Below are 16,788 nucleotides of genomic sequence, written 5' to 3' on the forward strand. Positions count from 1 at the left end.
ACCAAAACATTTTATACAGCGCGTAGCATGCATGTACAGATGTACCTATATGTGGTCTTACCTCTCTTGGATACCATGGAGTCAAGACTTCAGGATTACACAAACAAAATAATTTTTCCTCCAGTGAAATTAGAATATCGAATTTCACGAGGGATTTAACCGCGAATGTCATTTCTAAACTCCTGATTTTGATGACCAAGTGGGGACAACCACCACGAAGGTAAACATCTGAAAAAAATTCAGTGCCAAACAGGCAACTGGTAGCCAAAAAGGCTGGATTGAACGGGCCAATGAGCAACACACGAGAAATAATGATTTGGGTGGTGCCGAGGGCCTTCCTCTTTTCCCTTCTCTGTTGGCATCTGCTAAACAAAATTTCCAAGTTACAAAGTCTTCCCTCAACATAAATGAGGGAATACAATTCTACATCTAAAGAGCCTACGCTACCAATATACATACATGTATAGAAAGTACCCAATGCCTCCATTAGTGCTAACCAAACCCTCCAAGCTTGTAAGGTCATTGTGACCACATCAAGCAAATAGCTTCGCTCCCACCAATCGCCATCAAGCTTGCATCAATTCTGTGTGGCGAGCGACTCAATCTGTGTATCCTTGGGCTCCTACCGTTGACAATCTAATGTCCTCTTTAAAAGAAAGGGCATGACATCCAGAGCAATATGTTCATTTGTTCTCATCCGATGTCTGTGAAATCTGTAAGAGGATCCAACTCCTCAATGCCAGAAAGGACATCAGAGTCATACTGGTACGGAACAAACTCTGTTTCAGCCTCTTGAGGAAGATTATCAAAGTAGGTGAATTCAGAATCACTGATGCCAAGGTCAGATAGGGACTGGGTAATGTGGAACTCTGCTGAGTTATGCAGAAGTTGCCCCGGAATCCTATGAAAATTATTTGTAACCGGCACTTCCTGTGGTTCAGTGGTCCTTTGAATTTTGGATTTGGGAGGCCTTCCAGATTCTGATGATGCTTTGTGCTTTCCTATGGACTTAGGACCAGATTTATGCCGACCGGCATCGTATGTGTGGAAAGCAGATGAGGCCCAGTGAGAACCTTCCCCTTCAAAACAAGTTTCTGATACCATCCTGTGTAAATGAATGCAATGACACGTTAGGAAGATCAGAAGCAAAAATAAATAAATAAAAAATGCAAAGCAGAACTGTATCATCATGAAGAGGATTTTTCCGGTGCTAATAACCACTAGCTCCAATAAATACACAAAATATCTGTGTCAACAATTACCTGAATCTGTTCTCAGCATGTCTATAAGAAAGTGTGGACAGTAGTGAGTGCTCCACTGGCTCCACAGCATGTTTTAATGGTTCCGGTTCTAGTATGGACACGTTAACAACAGATGGAAAGTCCGCCTCATAATCATCTCGATCTGTCAAGAAATCCAATTCCAATTCCAAAAAGTTACGGCGGGACTCATGATTGCTTGTTGGAACTACCATTCTTGGACATTGAACCTGAGCATCTGCGAGGGCTGTCCTTACTAGATTAAAGTTTGGTCTGAAGTTTGTCATGGACCAGTTCTCGCTGAGTCTGCCAGGTTTCTGGAGTGTGTTAGAGTAACTCATAACACAGTGGGACTCACAGGCAGACTTCGATCTCCAAACAGATGAAAGAACAGCCATGAAATGTTTCTGGAGAAGCAATTCATTGTTAGGAAGCTCGCTGATTACATTGAGCAACATCTGAGTTTGATCCTGGAAAATAAGTCATAGAAAATCAAGTTGTGCACACAATAAGTTGAATATAAATAGTAGATTTGTTTAAAGCACACATATACAAAAAAAAACAGGCACAGTATAGATATATTCACATGCCTGGCCTCTTAACTGGATTAAAGCACAAGATTGCAGATTGCAACTGGCAATTGGCAGAGGTATGACTTGCTTATTAGTCAGATAGAGGACCAACCCCAGCACGACAACCATTTAACACTTGTAATCACTGTCAAAGATATTCAATGACTTGAGCTTCTAAAAACGGCCCTCCAGGAATTAAGAATATGGTATTTTACTCAAAATCCCCTTAATTTAGCGTTTTTATGTGTGTCTAGTCTGTCGGACTTTCCGAATTTGAGTCATTTCAGACATATTGATCATGTGGCATGTTTCGAATTTGAGTCATTTCAGACTTATTTTAGTGAGTGAGAAATGAGAACAGCGAGAACCATGGTAAAAATGTAAAATTTGTAAAAATTTAAGGTTGTCAGCATATTGAGAACTATCCCACTAACTACTCCCTTCGTCCCTAAATAAGTGTAGTTTTAGCTAGTCAAAGACATATTAAGGGGTCAAAAGACTACTAAGCCCTTCATTAATATGGAGAGAAAGTGAGTAGGATGAGGGAGTACTATTGGTTCGATGACTAAAAATGAGAAGAAAAGGATGTAGGTGGTATTAAAAAGGTCTAATGCTAGTGGACCACTCTAAAACTACACTCTTTTAGGGACGAATTCTTATGCTAAAAACTAGACTTATTTAGGGATGGAGGGAGTAGATGACATGAGTAAACTGACCTCAGATACTTTCAAGATAGCCTTCCCAGTCCCAGAAGGAACCTTCTCACTGTTTGAATTGTCTGTTGCTGATAAGATGTGCTTGCAGACTAATTCCCGGAATCTCTCACAGCAATGCACAGGGTGACGGTATCTTCCTCTATAAAATGCACCACCTGGTACAGAATGAAGAGAATCACTAGCCAGTTCCCAAAGAGGGCCGTACTCATTTACAGTTGCACAAAGAACAGCATCTTCCTCAGTTGTCCACGAGTCTGAAGCACAATCGCGAGACCATAGGCTCTTCTTCTTCAATCTCTCAGGCTTGATTACCATGACACGCTTTACTGGCATGCATGGGACAGAAATTCGGCCATCACTCTTAATTCTTGCCCCCGATTTGGGATCAGAATCATTAAGTTCATCTTTCAACTTAAGCTGCTTGCCTTCAAGAAAATGCTTAGGTGATAAGGCCTCGGAACTGAAACTCGATTTAGGGGCTTTCTTGAGCTTCTTCAGGCTTCTGCTATTGCTGTTCTCTTCCTCATTGGTTGACATTATCCTCTTATGCTTGTTAGAATGATGGTGTGCTGATTCATCGCTCATTAGCTCTGGTGAGGGTGCATTGTCATCAATGCTCATAGTATCTACTGATGTTTCCTCAACCATAACCTCTGACTCAGATGATAAACGTCCTTTCTTCAAAGATTTGAACTTCGCTGCCTTCTTCTTGTTCTTTTTTGACTTTTTTCGTTGAGTGCTGTCAAAGATTGACAAAAGTTATTCTTTTAGGATACAGTAAATAGATGAAAGCATATGGACACATCTAAAACCAATTGGAAAGAAAATGCAGGCATACCATGTAACCCTACAGATGAGCACCAAAGTGAAGTGCAAAACAGCACAAAAGCTCCCTCTGTTTTCATGACTGTCAACATTGACTACTACTGTTTCTACTTTGACCTTTTTTTTTTTGCGAGGAACTATTAATGGTCAAAATTATTAAAATGATTAATAGTTTAGGATTAAAGTTTCTTGTTGAAGTTTAGGATTAAAGAATTAATGGTGAATTGAACTTTCTTGTTTATGCTTACGATACAGTACACTTTAATAACATGACATCTTTTCATTTGTAAAATTATTGAAAAAAGATGAGTGATCACAGTGTGAAAATGAATAGTGCCCGCTGTTAGATAATAAAAAAGCAGAGGGAGTATATGCATCTACCCACTAAGGCCCCATTCTAATGTGCTTCTAGGGGGAGCTACTCCCTCGTTTATCATGAGCACGCTTCCCGAACTGCTAAACGGTGTGTTTTTGCAAAAACTTTCTATATCAAAGTTTCTTAAAAAACAAATAAATCTATTTTTAAGTTTATGGTAGTTAATACTCAATTAATCATACCCTAATCATCTGCATCATTTTGCGTGGAGCTAATAAGCTCAGGTTATCCCCACTATCGAACAGGGCCTAAGAGCCAAAAACAATGAACACCAAAGTGAGAGCACAATTTCTCAGTCTATACCTATTATCATTCTTTTCCTCCAACTCTTTTGCTGCTTCACGGGCTTGTCTTTCTTGTTCCTCAAACAACTGTGGGTATCACATCAGGTGACATAATTAGCCACTAGCCCCAAGAGGAAAACACAAGAATAGAAGTATGAACTGACCTGTTTTTGAGCTAGAGCCTCAACATGTTGCCGATATGCTGTAGTAGCAAAATCAACATCCCATGCTGCAGTTAAGATGATGTGTCAACACAACAAAGCATAATACAAGGAAGGGTGAGTATAGCAGAGACAACTACCTAAAACTAAGTTGCATAAATCAAATATGAGATGAAACTTTTTTCGTAAGTGCTATGGGCTGTTGGGTCAACATAAACATAAAAACACTTACACTCATAAGAAAGTGGTTCCTGGTCTTCATCAATTTCTGCTTCTAAATCTTCTTTGAGTTTTTCAATGCGTTCAAGTTCCCATTCTTCCTCTTCAACATTGACCTGATAGTTTATAGCAGCTTTATCAATTATTGGATCCCAGAGTTCCAAAAACCGCATGGCATATCTATCAATTGGCCGGAGCTGATTTTCAAAAGACGAACTTGCTTGACCTGCTGCAGCAGCTGCAGCAGCCATCTGCTTAACATCAGCAAGCATGTCAATATCTCCATCTCCTCCAGCCAAAGTTATAGCCTTTTCTTCATCTAATTGATTTATAGATAAAGCAACATGCTTGTCCTTGACCAAATCAGAACACTGATATTTATGCTCTTCATTGGTGTGTTCATCAGGTTTAGTGTCATCCTCGTTTACAAGATCATCCTCCTCAAGTCTTCCAGCAGCCTCCTCGCTGAACTCTTGATTGTCCACGGCCTCTTCCTGCTCCAGCCTCTTGAGAGCCATATAGTCAGCTTCATCTTCTGCCTGTCTAATAGCTGCTTCAACATCAACATTTGACAGCGCCAGATTAGTTCCGTTTGAGGGTCCAGCAGACAGAGAGCAATCCTTCTGCTGATTCTCTGCATGAAGTGATGAGTGCCCAGAAAAGAATTCCATAGGATCAAGCTTCTTGAAGAACTCTGTATTGTAGCTACCGCGTTGTATCACTAGATCATCAAGAGCTCGCTTCTGATTGGCTTTCTTGAGTATATTCTCCTCTATAGTGCTCTCACTGATCAGTCTATAGATGTGAACTTCACGAGTTTGACCTATCCTGTGGCATCTGTCTTGGGCCTGTTGGTCCATTGCAGGATTCCAGTCACTATCATAGAAAATGACAGTGTCTGCACCTACTAGGTTGATTCCCACACCACCACTACGAGTGGATAAGATAAAAAGAAAAAACTTTGGGTTAGTATTAAACCTCTGCATCAGTGTCTGCCTCTCTTCTGGCTGGGTTGATCCATCTAACCGCAAATACGTATACCCATATAGATTAATGAACTCCTCCAGTATATCAAGCATCTTAGTCATCTGAGTAAATATCAAGGCCCTGTGTCCTTCTGACTTCAAACGCCTCAACAAAATAGCAAGTTCCTGCAACTTTCCACAGTCAAACTGGATCAAACGCCTGTCAGGAAAGTACACTTGACGGCGAACAATCGCAGGCCTTATAGGAGAGAAAACAGGAGAAAACTCATTCATGCATTTCTCTCTGTATGCTGGTTCAATAAGAACAGGAGATTTCCCTTTGTTGCACCAGAATAATGGTGCAGGCGCTCGTGCAGCAGGAATTGCAAAAGTAAATGACTCAATAAAATCAAGCATTGTCTTGAAGCGATCCACCGATGATAGAACAAGATTTGCTAGGCTTGATGAAAATTCCATGTGGCATAAAGGGTTCTTCTTCTTCTCGAGAATATCAGACACAGGATGCTTTATGGTCAAAACCTCCCGAATATTTGTGCCATAAACAGGCCTCTTCTGGCATCTTACCCTATTCCACCATGCAATGGAAGCTGCTCTTTCATTAGCTTCTTTTATTCTCTCCTCCCACAAAGAATTGTGAATCTCTTCAAAAATATTTGTCCCATTGCTTCTCTGACCATCATTAGTAGAGCGAGAAATGCCAGAACCCCTGAGGGTTATGCTTGGAGAAAAAATGGCAGCAACCTCATCTTCCTCCCAAGAAGTCATATTATATTCATTTTGAGTAAATACAAAATTCATATCTGACAGGTCAACCTGAGAAAATGGGCCTTTATCAAGGACCATGCCAACAGAAGAGCTGATTTGCATGTTGATCCCTGCCATGTCAAAAGAGCTGATAATTGGACGGCCTTCAAAAAGATCTGGATGGTTACAAACCTTTCTAAGCTGCATAATGATGCTAATCATGCCAAAATAATTTCCACTTGCCAATGTTGCCTGTGTCTCTGAGCTTGCAATGAAATCTTCATACAAGTTCCTTTGCCTTCTGGAAAGTCGGCAATATATGACATGCTCATGCTTCTGTGGCAACTGTTTCTCCACATCCCGTTTCAATCGACGAAGTATAAACGGACGAAGGACGTTGTGCAACCGATCTATCACTTCTTTGTTTACCTTGTCTTGGCCCTCTACCATGCCTGAAATTGGATTGCAGAACCAGTCCTTGAACTCTTGATGTGACTGAAATACATGAGGCATCAAAAAGTGCATGAGAGACCAAAGTTCCATGAGGTCATTTTGTAGAGGAGTTCCAGTTAAAAGAATGCGTCGCTTCGAATTAAAATTTAGTAAAGTCTGCCATCTTTGTGATTTCCAGTTCTTTATCAAATGAGCCTCATCAAGAATAAGATACTTCCATTTTTTTCGCTTAAACACTTTGGAGTCCTGAATAACAAGCCTGTATGTAGTGATGCATACATGGAAGTAATTTGGTTTCATCCAACCTTGACGTTTCTGTTTTCTCTCTTTTGCACTTCCAAAATATGTCAGTATTTTAAACGCAGGACACCATTTGAGAAATTCAGTCTCCCAATTTAGCATAACACTAGTTGGCACTACAATAAGATGTGGACCCCATATTCCCTTCTCACATGCAAGGTGTGCTAGCAAGGAGATGGTCATAATTGTCTTCCCCAAACCCATTTCATCTGCTAGAATTCCATTCAGCCTCTTTTCATACATAGCAACAAGCCAGTCCAGTCCAATGTGCTGATATTCTCGTAGAGAATGCTTAAGAAGGAAAGGGAATTTTGTCCGCACATTTGTTGTTGAGAACGTGTTACCAGTCGGTTGTGCTGATCTTGCAGCAGCTGCAGCATCAGCAATCACATCACTATTATCTCCATTGGCCATCGCTTTAGTATCAGTTACATCACCCTCTTTAGCAGTATTTTCCTGTACAATAGGCTCTGATGTTTCTAGTTGTAGAACACTACCACTGACATGCTCAGGTCCCAGCATGCCTGCAGATTCATGATCTTCAAATGTGTCATTGTTGCCCTCCACAATCTCTGCAGACTGGTCATTATTCACTTTTACGGTCTCTGCAGACTGATCTCTGGTCAGTTTCATGGTATCTGCAGAAAGATCCCTGTTTACCTCCACGGTGTCTGCAGACTCATCATCCACAGGCATGTTGGCATTGACATCCTCAACTGATAGTGCAGGTGAATTTTCCAATTCTGTTGTGTCATCATCTGCATAGCCATCCTAAACATAAAAAAGGCATTACAAATGGACCACAGTAAAGCATAACTGAAGAAAGAAATAGAAATTCAGCAGATACCTTTTGGTATCTTGCAAGAAGTTCTTCAAGTGGGATCTCACTCTCTTTCTGCAGTAACTTAACCTACAGATTAAAAAATAATAATACCAATGATCCAGAACTGTCACAAGAAATATGTATTGCACAAGGGTGCCTCTAGTACACCATAGTAGTATGTCTTTTGTATCAGTCCTAGTTTAGACAAGAAAATAGTTTTGCATCAATCTAGGCCAAATTAGGTTGTATACACTCGAATATTCAACTGGATACTTTGAATGTGTTGCCATCCTAGAGCAAGTTTATTGTATCACAAAAAGTGGTATAGTTTAAATCGGAATCCACAAAATTACTATCTAGTTGTTATACCAAGATATTTCGTATTAAAATATTAACCTTAAGTAGTTGTGATAGCACAGATAATAAATCGATTGTATTTTATTGACAAGTTTATTCTACTGGCAACAAATCAGGAACTAGAGTGGCTAAACTTCACAGTGTGAAATTTTGAATAATAATGATGTTCAATGCTTATATTCACCTCATCTAGAGGATCACAGTCTTCTTTCTTCGCCAACTCTTCCTCTTCAGACAAAGTAGCTTCATCATCCTGTCAAAAAAGATGAGTTTATAGCTGTATAAGAAAAAACCGCAAAAAGAGTGAGATAGACTAAATCGATGCAAATGATAACTAATCCATGAATGGATGTTTCTAGTTTTGAAGGACCGCCACACAGTCATAGGATGCAGAATATATGGGAAATATGAAGGCAGTGGGAAAAACAGATGAAGATGTTCATGGTACCTTTCCTTCATCATTAGCAACATAATCTTCGTCGTCCTGAAAATGGTAGGTACATAACAGTTGTCTACATTAGAGTGTTACCACATGTTGCTCAGATAACAAATAGGAGGGGAGAAAAGCTTTTTTACTTGGCAGTCAGAATCCAAAGAAAACTATAACAGGAATCACAGGAATTTGTTTGAAAATTCTAATCCACGTCAACTTTAACAAACTTCATTTCCCTAAAAAGCTTTGTACTTGACAAAAATTGCCAGTTTGGCTAATTCACCCCCATATAACTATATTTCCATCCATTTTATTGGGTAATGTAGTCTCAAGAGAAATCAAGTCATAATGCAACGTCCCCCCACTCTGCATTTTCCTTTTCTCTTGAAGCTACAGGAGAGACTAGAGAAGTTAAAATATTCCATTTAATACGGGTAGCAAGGTCCAATCCTATTTATTAACTTATTTGCAAACATTAGTTGGAGTATGCAACAAAACTAAGGGATCGGCAGTAAGTTGCCAATAAAATCCTTTCTTCCCCACCCCAATACCATTCAGAAAACTTGGTCCAACAACAATTGTCTGTTCGTACTTTCCAATATTTGAAAGATTTCATTATCTTGTTACTAGGCAGTGGACAGCTGGTAGCGGTGGGCATAAAAACCGAGGACGGAAGACCGGACCCAAAAAAACGAACCCAAAAAGACCGAAAGCTCGGTCATTGGTCACTAATTCGGGTGTACAACCAGAAAGACCGAACTTAATTCGGTGAGTTCGGTCGTTACTTTGGATTAACCGAAAGAACCGATGGACCGAAGCAGCCAACTACCTCCCTGTATCCCTCCTGTACAAGGCCCACAAGTCCACAAGCTCATTCGCATGAACACATCAGCCACAACCTTATCCCTTTCGTCCATCACGCAAAGGCAAACCCATCTGCGCCAGCCTTCTAAATTCGCAACGCCACCCATGCTAAGCCTCCGAGCCCCCGGCTGATCGTTGCAACGCCGCCCGCGCCTAGCCTCCGCACCGCTCGACGCTCAGCTGCTCGTTGCACCGCCGCCCGCGCGCAGCCTCTCCGTGGCCCCTGCTGCTCATTGCACCATGGCCAGCACCCAAACTCCGCACCACCCAGGTCCCGACTGATTGTCGCACCACCACCTACAGCCTGCATCCACCCTACCTCCGCGCCACCGCTTGGGCCTAGCTCTCCCAGAGTCCATGTACCTTCGGTCATTTCGGTGGAGACCAAGGATCGGACCGATAGTTCAGTTAACTAAATCATCATTAACGATTTCTTGTTCACTACTTCTGTTTTCTATTTGTAAAAAACGATCTTCAGAAAAACTGAACTACCCAGACCGAATTTTCGGTCTAGACAGAATGCCCACCCCTAACAGCTAGTCTTTCTAAGAGATATGAGTGAAATAGACCAAATGGTATTGGAACGGAGAAGACAAAATCCAAAACAAATACAATGATAATAAAAATGTTCCCCTCCAAAAATAATGATAACAAAAATGTACCTTTGCATCAACAGATGAGATATTGCCATTGCATTTCACCTGAAAAGTCAAGAAAGTTTGATGGCACGTTCAGAGAACATTCAAAAGCTCGAAATCCTGAGTCCCCTGTCTTTACTATATACTACATAAGCATAAGCCAAATGACACAAAGAAATCAAGCATACAGTGTTCTTTTTCACAAACTCAGAGTAAGACTGGTAATCATCTGCTTCCTCAGAAGAAATGCCTTCATCACTTGAAGTATGATCAGATTCATCGTTGCATCCATTAGCCTGGTTCAAAGGATCTGGAAGAAACCATACACAACACAAATCAAATGAAAGGCCACAATGTGTCAAGTATTTCAGATTCCAAATACCATAAAGGTGTCTGAAACTCTGAATATATAACCTTTAATCAAATCCTTTGAATCTGAGTCACTAAAAACGTCTCTGCCATCTGGACTGCTTTCCCTGCTAACTGAGAAAGCTTGAACTGATCAAATTATCAATTGAGAGCAAAGTGGAACACAGAATTGATTCCTAAAATATGTGAAACATGGCAAAAGAGAACTGTTTTTCGGAGATCACCTTTATTTTTAGTGTACAACTTGAGAATATCATCCAGTGGTAGATCAGCTTCTGCCTGCAAAGCAGCCAATTCCTCGTTGCGCTCAGCCTCCGTAATTTGAGCTTCATCCTCATCGATTGTGTGTTCATCATCTTTCTACAGCACAAACACACACAAGAGTAATTCAATGTCCTGAGAAATGAAAAACAAACCAAAAAGGAAAAGGAGAGGTGTCATTATTATCTTTTTTGGACAGGAAAATATGTATTCCTTGCCCTGGTACACAACTTACAAAAAAAGTAATAATGGTTGGTGCCAGTACCAGTATCTGTAGAAATCTAACAAGTTGTAATGCTACCCACGAAAAATAAAAAAAAGAATCAAAAAAATCACAATAGTAGCTTACTGGCTCTTCACCCAAGGAACTGTTGTAATCATCATCGATTTCCACATTGTCTGTAAAAGCATACTGTTAAAAGCTAAAGAAAAAGGACATTTAAAATTTCAGAGATATACAGAACATTTCATAAAGCTACACACCAACATCAGTCGGACTTGATGCATTTATGTTCTCTTGTGCTAGTTCCTGCTGGGATCTTTGATTAGTCTGTAAAGAGTCATTTTCTTGATTTTGAAGGCGCACATCAACAAGATTTTCTGCCAGCATTGTTGAATATCTAGAAAAAGTTTGCACAAAACAACAGAGAGTGAGCATGCAGCGATGAACTTACTAAAAAGTAAGATAGTTCCAAAACAAAACCAACTGATAATAGATGGTAGTACCTTTCAGTCTGTCCTAAGAGGAAATCAAGTTGCTTGTCTAGGGCCTTTTTTTTCCTTTCCTCAAGCTCCAGTTGGTTCTTATAAAAAACCTGCATCAAACCCAAATATAAATAGCATAAGGTTTAGTATATTGGAAAATGTGGTGTTCTAAATATACACTGAGCCACAATGAACTTGCCAGCTTCTCTATTTTGGTCCAGAACTTCTTCACGTCCTTAGAAATATTTAGGGCAACTTTTCTCAGGCGAACTTCTTCCTCCTATGAAAATCGCAGCCAACATTAAGATAAAACCCATGAATACTGATTTGCTATCCACATAATCTACGGTCATTGAGTATGTCGCTCAATGTGCTGGTTATATATTTACTTGCAGTTGAAAGAACAAATTAGGGGAAGGAACACTGCTTGGTTCTCAACTTATCTTCATCAAAGTTCAATTCAATGTGCTGTTATAAATAATGTCTTATGTACTAATGAAATATATTTCCTAGACTGACCATAGTTTATGCCAAAACATGCAGTACTTGTGAATTTAACCTATTCTAGGCTTTATTTGTCAACCTGATCTTATTGATCAAAGTCTCCACCAAATTTAGGTTTAGCAAGCAGTTAAGCAATCAGTTAGCTATGGTTCTTCATTCTTTATTCTCGGCAGGTTAAAGTCAGATCATGGTAATAAATAAAGGGTACTCAGTTAAGGTCCCTGTGTACTGCAGTGAGGATAAACTAAGATGCACATCACTCAGTTCAGCAAACGGCAAGCATGCAGATGTGGCCATGTGGGTCATTGCCAGCAATAAATTACAGTCCAGCTTCCTTGTCGCCTTCCCAGCCTCCAACCTTTCCCATTACTACAGTTTATTATTCTATGTATATAAATGATAAAGCTGCTGATAGCCTTCAATATGGGACAGAATTGTAATAAGACAACTCTCATGGAGTCATGTTAATCTGCCTAATTAATAAAAAAAAGACAAGCAAACCTTCTGTTTTCTCTCGTCCTTTGTTGCTTGGTCAACTACACCCTTATTAGCTCTTTGAGCAATCCTTTTAGCCATGGACAGCTTCCATTTTCTCTCAGCATCAAACTCCTGCACAACATTTAATATTAACCAAGCCAAGGGAATAGGATTAGTATATCTTCATTATAAAACCATGCAAATTCACTCAGTGAAAGAAGGATCATGATCTGTCAAATGTACTAATAGCAAGTAACCTTTGCCAGCCAAGCCATTTCTCCAAGAAGATGGTCCCAGTGAGTTTTCGTCCTTCGAGGCTCCCCCCTTGGGGCTTCAAGAGCCTGCACAAGATAGGACAAAACTTTTCAGTCAGTGCAATACAAAGAAAGTGAAAATGGATTTACATATATACAAAAGAACATGACTTAATTTTCCTTCTCTAACTAGGCCTGACAAAATCAAAAACAGTATTATGCAAGCGTGGAATAGAAAGAAAAATGTGTGTGAAGATAAGAGAAATAGTATAACAATGATTTGCAGCTACTAAACATAAATACCAATGCTAAAAGCTAACCTTCTGGCGTCTGGCTCTTGTCTCATGATCTAACTTTGATCGAGGACCTTTTGATGCCATCTTTCCGATATTTTGTAGAGAACTATCTCATGTCTTGGGGCATATTCAGAAAAATCGTATACAAACTGTAAAATACATTTAGTGCATGAGATAAAAGGTCTAAACTTTTTTCCAAAAAAAAAAAGTATTACAGAAAGAAGAGAAATAAAACAGTGAAACTAGGTCATTAAGTCATCCGTGAATGGTATGACATGTTTTGAACTCCCTACGAATTGTCCAAAACATCTATTCACACGTTTCAACGAGTACCCAAAACCAACCATGATCATCATAGTCACAATGCAACATTAATAACCCCTAATAACCAACAGAGCTAATTGACAGTATCTGAGCTTATACAGCATGTGACAACATGAAATTCCTAACAGTACATGTTGGAGTTACCTGCAAAAACAATATGTAGCAGAAGGCAAATTGCACCTCAGAGCAACACTAGTCAAATGCACTGAACTCATGTTAAGTCCCATCACTCTTTGGTCAAACTGATTGGTCGATCGGAGAAATGAGCACAAAGGCATCACATAAACGCTCAGCCTAGCCACATTATCACCATCCTAACTGATACTTATGCCGCATTACCTTACTCCCAATAAAAGAATAAAATATCACCAATCTTATGCACCAAAACTTCAAAACCTGAATACCGCAAGCTGAAAGGCAGGCGCCCATGCCATCGACGCAAACCCCTGCAGAAATGCTAAACCCCACAAAAGTGCAGCCCAGACCCAAAGCACAAGTAGGAGCCCTAAACTACAGCGACATAGAGTCGAATCGACTCGATAGTTTCCTCACCTCGGCACAAACCCTCTGAACCAGAGAGGCACCCAAGCGTGGCCCCGGGGTTCAAATCAGAGAGGGGCCCACCCACCCCAAGCGCCCCACCGGCGGCGACCGGCGGTGCGGCCTCGCGGCGGCGAATGGCCCCGTCAGGGCCAGCCGTCGGAGGGGATCTCGGGCGAGGGCCTCGGGCGCCGGCGGAGCAGGTCGTCACCGGCGAGCGGCGCCGGAGGCGGGGCGGCGGCGAGATCGGGGGAGTCTAGGGCACGGGGGTTGCGGGGGTTGGGGGACTCCTTCCCCTCCGCCTCGACGCCTCGGGAGCTAAAACTCGCGCGGCTGCGAATGGACGGAAACGCCCCTGGGGGTTGCGAGGTGCGGGCGGCGCGCGTGGAGGCAGTCTGGGGATTTCGCGTGGGCTTTAGTGGATTCGGGCGCTTTTGGGATTATTTTCGCAGCTGCGGGGTGTCACGCAGGCTTGGCTTTGACGAGGAGGAGGTTTGTTTTATCGTTTTGCCCCGCTTTTGATTGCGGGACGAGTTCGCTGAGCCGGAGGAAGGATGCGAAATCGGTCCGCCGCTATCGACCCAAGTTGTTGGGGTCGTCTCCGTGGGGCCCTGTTGCAGTGAGAGAGGTACGTCGGTTTTTCAAGGAGTACTCCTTACACAGGATCGCAGAAACCTATCACTATCACTCTCTATCAGTTGTGCGGTTGTGCCATCTTTTGGGGGCTGTGTTGTAAATGGCCTGGAGGGAACAATATGGGTAGTTTTGATGGGCTTTCTAATGGGCTCTCAATTACCCTTCTACCCAATTAAATTTGCCAAGACCATCAAATTGGAATAGCTCCACTTTAACCCCCTCAAATATAGGTCTAATCTAATTCGTATATCTCAACCGTAATGCCGGATCTTGACCCTCCAAGTATTAAAACCGGGGTGAAATGTCTCTCGGTGGTTTTGAGGGTGGTTTTCGTTGACGTGGTTCCGGCAAAGTCAACACATGGGTCCCACATGTCACATCCCCTCCCTCCCACCCTACCCCCCTCCCCCTTATCTCTCCCTCTCTCTGCCCCCTTCCTCTTCCCTCTTCGTCCCTTTCTTTCCTAGACAGCTCCTCTCGCCTTCTTCTCCACAGCTGCGTGCACGGGATCGGGGGGCTAGAGGCGAGCACTCTTCTCCTCACTCTCTCTCCTAGCTTCGGGCACAATGGAATCGAGGACGGCAGTCAGCGGCTTGGACGACAGAGCCAAGGAGAATGGCGACGGTGTGGCCGAAGAGAAGGACATCACGTCACTACTAGCCTCGAGGAGGTCGACGCTGGCCTCCCGTTTTGTCATGTCATGCACATGTGTCTTTCCCTCGATCCTGAACCCTGACTGGACGTATAGGTATGTGGTATGCCAATGACAGTTATTGAAGCTGCCATCAGTTATGCATTTATGGATTCGGGTCTAGTGAATAGGGTATGCCTAAGCGCCCACCCGAGATTGGACTCGATGGTGGGTAAGACCCGGAGCGAGGTTGTCCACGATAGGTCGCGGCGGTGACCTCAGTCTCCTCCTCATGGAGGCTCGCGACAACGGGCTCTGATGCTGCCTGCTTCTTCCCCCCTCTTGTCATCGTTGAACACCATAGTCCTTACCATGGATGAAGACGGTGGCCTCTTCACCCTTGACCCGCTAGTCGGCGAGGAAGACCCACCCATCCTTGATCTCCTTCTCATCAAGGCTCGCGGCGGTGGGCTCTAATGCCGCCCGCTTCTTCATCCCCAATCTCTTTCTCCTTCCCTCTTCTCTCCCTCATCCCTCCTCTGTCACCCCGTCGCCCCCTACCCGTCACATCTCCCACGGCACGACGTTCATCCCCTCATGCGCGCGACACCGCGCAACGAAGATTGTGTCCGCCTTCACGATGCTTCTCTCCACCGGTGCTTACACAGGGACGTCGGTGATGGCCACTGCCTCCCAACCCCCTTGAGCTACTGCATCGTCGTTGCGCTGTTGCCGCCAGCCTCTGCCCTCCCCTTTACCTCCCACCGCCTTGCCTCCCGTCGAGAGACATGGGGACCGCAGCTCCCTTGAGCTCCTCTGCCATCGTCACACTGTTGCCACCCATTGCCTTCTCCTCAACCTCCCATCGCCTCGGGCGCCGCGTTGCCCACTCCTAGAGTCGCGCCGAATCCAGAAGATAAGGGTAGAGAAGAGGGGGTGGAGAAGGAGAGAAGGGATTTGGCATGTGGGGTCCGCATAGTAACTCGGCCTGCTAGAGTAGGTCAACGAGTCACGTCAACAAAAAAACACCCTCAAAACCACTAAGGGAGTCATCTTGCATTGGTTTTAATAGTTATGGGTCAAGATATCTGATATAGTAGTTAAGAGATACAAATTAGATCGGACCTTCAATCATCAAACCCAACTAATGAAGGAAACGGTCCATTTCGCATCCCTAATTTGAGTTTGCATCACTCAACTATAAAATTAGGTAAGAGTATCCTCTAACTTTTAAAATCACTGCAAATCGAGTCCCTCGACTAATTTGAAAGTGGTTTTTGACCTATGTAACCTCTACTTGGCACGTTGGCATAGTCTTAATCTAACATGGCACTTGTGGTAATCACGAAACTAGAAAAAAATTTAAAAAATTTTAAAAATAAGGAGACCCAATGTGAGTCGTAGTTGTGCCATAATTTTTCTAATGAAAGATGTAGGACTCATATGTTTCACATGGAAAAAAAATATAAGAGTAAATTTCACAAAGCTATAAATACTTTGATTAAATTATCATAAAACTACATATTTAAAGTGATGTATCACAAAACTACAGATCTAACAATAAATTTATGACAAACCTACTGGTTTAAGGCTAAGTATAAAAAAGATATAGATTTGCTGATGAAATTATCGTAAACTACAGATTTTGGGGTTTAAATCCTCAGCACTAATGCTATGTTTGAGTTATATAAGTCCAACTTCTGTTATTAAATTGATATCAAATCTATAGTTTTGTGATACTTAGTCTTAAACATGTAGTTATGTGATAAATTTAGTGCTAA

General features: G+C 42.1%; 1 protein-coding gene across 6 annotated transcripts; it reads right to left on the reverse strand.

The window, feature by feature from the left end:
* Positions 1 to 229: 229 nt before the first annotated feature.
* On the reverse strand, positions 230 to 14,097 carry LOC4330371 (protein PHOTOPERIOD-INDEPENDENT EARLY FLOWERING 1). Of its 6 annotated transcripts, none has more exons than XR_010739620.1 (22): positions 13,753 to 13,900; positions 12,901 to 13,025; positions 12,584 to 12,667; positions 12,351 to 12,458; positions 11,545 to 11,625; positions 11,367 to 11,455; positions 11,124 to 11,260; positions 10,990 to 11,039; positions 10,604 to 10,739; positions 10,425 to 10,493; positions 10,199 to 10,320; positions 10,035 to 10,073; positions 8,524 to 8,559; positions 8,260 to 8,328; positions 7,743 to 7,805; positions 4,426 to 7,666; positions 4,197 to 4,261; positions 4,052 to 4,119; positions 2,548 to 3,286; positions 1,263 to 1,729; positions 460 to 1,105; positions 230 to 362 (listed from the first exon to the last, which is right to left on the reverse strand). XR_010739620.1 is itself a non-coding variant. In XM_015770118.3 (21 exons), the coding sequence occupies exons 2-21, from the start codon at positions 12,958 to 12,960 to the stop codon at positions 694 to 696; spliced, it is 6,135 nt and encodes a 2,044-aa protein (XP_015625604.1). In that variant the 5' UTR covers positions 12,961 to 13,025; positions 13,753 to 14,097; the 3' UTR covers positions 230 to 693. The 6 variants fall into 6 exon arrangements, 4 of the variants coding, with proteins under 4 accessions (XP_015625604.1, XP_025878605.1, XP_025878606.1 ...); XR_003240506.2 differs by having other exon boundaries at positions 10,425 to 10,508; XM_015770118.3 differs by having other exon boundaries at positions 230 to 1,105; positions 13,753 to 14,097.
* Between the last annotated feature and the right edge of the window lie 2,691 nt (positions 14,098 to 16,788).

Source organism: Oryza sativa, chromosome 2 (assembly GCF_034140825.1).
Source record: "Oryza sativa Japonica Group chromosome 2, ASM3414082v1".
Taxonomy (NCBI): Eukaryota; Viridiplantae; Streptophyta; class Magnoliopsida; order Poales; family Poaceae; genus Oryza; species Oryza sativa.

What these genes read in the sequence shown, in the direction of transcription:
- LOC4330371 (XM_026022820.2), bottom strand. Translation starts at nt 12,960, where the DNA reads ATGGCATCAAAAGGTCCTCGATCAAAGTTAGATCATGAGACAAGAGCC. An exon ending in AGTTTGTGAAAAAGAACACT is followed by an intron (nt 10,074 to 10,198) that starts GTATGCTTGATT and finishes TTGACTTTTCAG; the next exon opens with GTGAAATGCAATGGCAATAT. An exon ending in TTCTTGCAAGATACCAAAAG is followed by an intron (nt 7,667 to 7,742) that starts GTATCTGCTGAA and finishes TTTTATGTTTAG; the next exon opens with GATGGCTATGCAGATGATGA.